Raw genomic sequence first — 4,248 nt, forward strand, 5'->3', positions numbered from 1 at the left:
TATAGTTTTCAAAAAATGACTAAGAGTGAGGGTTACATTGAAATAATTGATTTTTTTTTTTGCTTTCATTTTTTTTTTTTTTTTGGATCACAAGATGTGAACAAACAAGCACTTTACATGTGCATCGTCCGAAATTCAACATTTCTTATCGCAACTTTATCAATTCAATTCGTTTTTGTCACATGAAAAGACTTAACGAATATTAGTTCAATAGTAAACCTTCACCAACTTATTATAAATAAAGAAAGAAAACAAAATAGTCTGTTCAAGTTCATGAGAAACACGTCAATCAAATGTTACAGACATAAGCCCACGAAATTTTTCTCAATTATTCCAATATACAAATTATTAGCTATATTTTTTTGTTGTTCCATGCAAATAGCAGCATACCATCTTAATTATTAAGTTTCTATTTTTAAAATTTTTTTATTTTTAAAAATATAGGCTCACACATGAAATTTCTTTCCTTTGGGACACGTTTTTGTTGGTAATACATAGTCGTTCGCATGCTTGACCTTTGACAATCATGCGCAGAAATTTAGCATCCGAAGTCCCATAAATGACAATTAATGTGAAGTCTATTAATTTTTTTCCCATTTTTTTTTATTGAAAACTTTCTTGAAAATATATTAATTCAATTCTACAACGAAAAGAGTCAGAAAAGGAAAATTTAAAAATATTCACGTCAGAGTTCTAACAAATATTACATATTTTGATGAAATAAAAATAATTTAGTTAGTCGATTCTTTTATACCACCGTTCTAAAAAAAAATCTTTTTGTAGATTATTAGCTACAATACGTGGAATTCACATGTTCACATTTTGTATATTGTTTTGAAACCATGCACGTCAAGGAAAAACGTGCAACTCAAATACGAGCAAATTTGAATATTGAAATCTTGAAAGCACACAAGTCAAAGATACAAATAACTTTTTTAAATGTAAACAAGTTCTAACATTAATTGTTTTGTTGAATATTAAATCATTGAGATTTTTGTCTAAAATACATGAATCTATTGTCATCTATGCAAATCTCACCATAATATTTCAATAATTTTACTTTTTTTGTCGTTTGCCCGAGTCATAATAATATCGCATTTTTAGAAATAAATTAATGTTGTCAAAAATGGCCATCACAATCAAAATTGAAAAATACACAACAATCTATTCTTGGATTTTTTTATTAATTAATACCAAGAAATACTAAATCCAAATCCATTCAAAAATAAAAAAATAAAATCTATATAAACCCTATTTCTTCCTTTAAAAAGTGAAACTGTAAATTTATAAAAATTCCCCCGCCCCACTCCTATATTTACTTCTTCCCTTTTTCCATATCCCACCATTCTCCTCTCTTCTTTAATTATCAACACCCAGTCTTGTCTCTTCCTCAACCTTTCCGAATCTCCACACCTCCACCACCATCCTCGCCGCATCGGCACCACAGCCAATGGGGAAAGGCGGAGCACTCTCAGATGGGGTGGTGAAGAAAATCATCCTCTCCTACACTTACGTGGCCATATGGATCTTCCTCTCCTTCACTGTCATAGTCTACAATAAGTACATCTTGGATCGAAAGCTCTACAACTGGCCTTTCCCCATCTCACTCACCATGATTCACATGGCCTTTTGCTCTTCCTTAGCCGTCATCGCCGTCCGAGTTTTCAAACTCGTCGAACCTGCTGCCCTCTCGCGGCGCGTGTACCTCACGTCCGTCGTACCCATCGGTGCCCTTTACTCACTCTCCCTCTGGCTCTCCAATTCCGCTTACATCTACCTCTCCGTCTCCTTTATTCAGATGCTCAAAGCCCTGATGCCCGTTGCTGTGTACTCAATCGGCATCCTCTTCAAAAAGGATAGCTACAAGAACAACACCATGTTAAACATGTTCGCAATTTCAATCGGCGTTGCAATTGCCGCCTATGGAGAAGCTAAGTACGATTCATGGGGTGTTTTTCTCCAATTAGGCGCAGTTGCTTTCGAGGCCACAAGATTGGTCATGATTCAGATTCTATTGACTTCGAAGGGTATTAATCTAAACCCCATCACTTCTCTATACTACGTTGCACCCAGTTGCTTTGTCTTTCTGTCAATTCCCTGGATTTTCGTTGAGTACCCAATACTGAAACAGAAATCGGGTTTTCATTTCGATTTCGTCATTTTCGGAACGAATTCCCTATGCGCTTTCGCTTTAAACTTGGCCGTGTTCTTGCTTGTTGGAAAAACTTCTGCGTTGACCATGAATGTCGCCGGTGTGGTTAAGGATTGGTTGCTCATCGCATTTTCGTGGTCGGTGATTAAGGATACAGTGACTCCGGTGAACTTAATCGGGTACGGACTGGCATTTTTGGGAGTTGCGTACTACAATCATTTGAAATTACAGGCGTTGAAGGCCAAGGAGGCGCAGAAGAAGGCACAGTCGGCGGATGAGGAGGCTGGGAAATTGCTGGAGGAAAGAGAAGGGGAAGGAAATGGGAGAAAGGGAGATTCACAGGCCTAATTGAATACTATTCAGATTGAAAAATTTCAGAAAAAAAGAAAAAAAGAAAAAGGAATTCGAAATAAATTTAAAGGGAGTGATATGGGATTTTTGCTGTTTCAATCGATCTGGGATTTAGGTATGTTGTCTGAAGGATCTGGTAATATATTTTATTTCAATATTTGTTGTTATTGACATTTCGTTTTGAGATCCACATTTCTCGCTCACAATGTCAGTTTATTAATGTTGTACTTCGTAGAGTAAAAATCTCCACTCTTTTCCCATTTTTTTATTTTTTTTGGGCTATGGTACTGTGCAGTTTGCAAGATTGATTTATAGGGTCCACTTGGCAATATTTCATTGGGTGTTGAAAAAAAAAAAAAAAAAAAAAACAGTGCTGCCGGTGTAGGACCTGTAAATCTGTTTGTGTGCCATCTTGTACAAAGGGTTTTTGCCCTTCAAATGGGGCCAAATGATAGGCCACCTTGGCGCTTGATCTGAATCTCATTTTAAAATAGAACAGATCTTGCCCTTCAAATGGGGAGGCTGACCACCCCCACAAATGGGGGTGGGGTCTGCAAAAAAAATGGGACCTCCCCTCTCCCCATTTGTGGGGTTCGGTTGGGGGGGGGGGCGATCAGCCCCCTATTATAGAACCCTTTAAAAAATGAAATTCTTATCAAGGGTCATTTGGCCCTCTCTCTATAGTAGGATTCCTGTACAAACAGATTAATCATTCATATTGTCTTGTTTTACTATGAACCTATGAGGCTTATATGAATAGGCTCAAATGTACTTCTTGTCCTTGCGTTTGCATCTCTTAATCATTGCCATCTTTATGTCCTTCTAAGGGATTTGGATTGATATGATCTCACGATTTCTACTGTGCAAGATAAAAGGGAAATTAATAGGATTTTTCTATTTGTATACCGACTCTTTCACAAGAGGAGGGTCCACAATTTTTTTATTCGTCGTGAGTTCTCCTTTTTGTGAGGGGTCAATCAACCCCAGTGTACAAGTGGGCAAATCCAAATTAACATGGCCTGTAATTGTTAAAGATTTAGTTGCATTAGATCTCTGAAAACTATTAACATGAAGCATAATGACACAGAAAGATTAATTTAGACCTTAAATTTGGCAATAATTTTTGTAGTTATGTTAAGATCTATATGGCATGATTAGTATTTCTGCAGCGAGAATTCGAAGGGGTTGGTTTTGGTATGTGTAGACCGAAACTATTATGATGTTTGCTTTGGATGAACGGAATGGAATGGTAGAAATTGAGCTTGTTGTAAAGGAAATAAAGTAATGTGATACTGAAGTGGGCGTCTGTTTGTTTATTGTGTGTACTTCGGTATTTTTTGATTATGTTATATATATATATATCACAATTTATAGATTTGATTATTAACGGTTGATATGGCGAGATTTGACCTAGTCAAAATCTCATTAGCCAAAAAAAAAAAATAAATAAAAAAAATCTCCCAATTTCTTTTGTCAATAACCTATATTACAAAAGCACAGCCGTTTAAGTGGTGAAAAGATTTTGACAGTTTTAATTCAATTTATCATAATTTCATCGATCTGTAAAAAAAACTTGTAAATGGTGATATACAAGCATTTTTATGTGGGTCGAGAAATGAATTTTGGATGTTGAAGGTTAGTTTTAAAGATTGCATGATCTTATTGCTTAAAGAAAGGCTCGAGGGGGGGAGAGTGCTGTGGCCGACTGAACTCTCTTCCTTGTTTTACTCCGACTTATCGAAGAA

The 4,248-nt window shown here is 36.1% G+C and overlaps 1 protein-coding gene across 1 annotated transcript; it reads left to right on the forward strand.

Moving 5' to 3' along the window:
* Window positions 1-1,285: 1,285 nt before the first annotated feature.
* LOC111393927 (probable sugar phosphate/phosphate translocator At2g25520) lies at window positions 1,286-2,730 on the forward strand. Its single transcript, XM_023019710.1, has one exon. The coding sequence runs from the start codon at window positions 1,451-1,453 to the stop codon at window positions 2,498-2,500; it is 1,050 nt and encodes a 349-aa protein (XP_022875478.1). The 5' UTR covers window positions 1,286-1,450; the 3' UTR covers window positions 2,501-2,730.
* Window positions 2,731-4,248: the final 1,518 nt, after the last annotated feature.

This window comes from Olea europaea, chromosome 4, assembly GCF_002742605.1.
Source record: "Olea europaea var. sylvestris chromosome 4, O_europaea_v1, whole genome shotgun sequence".
Lineage (NCBI taxonomy): Eukaryota > Viridiplantae > Streptophyta > Magnoliopsida > Lamiales > Oleaceae > Olea > Olea europaea.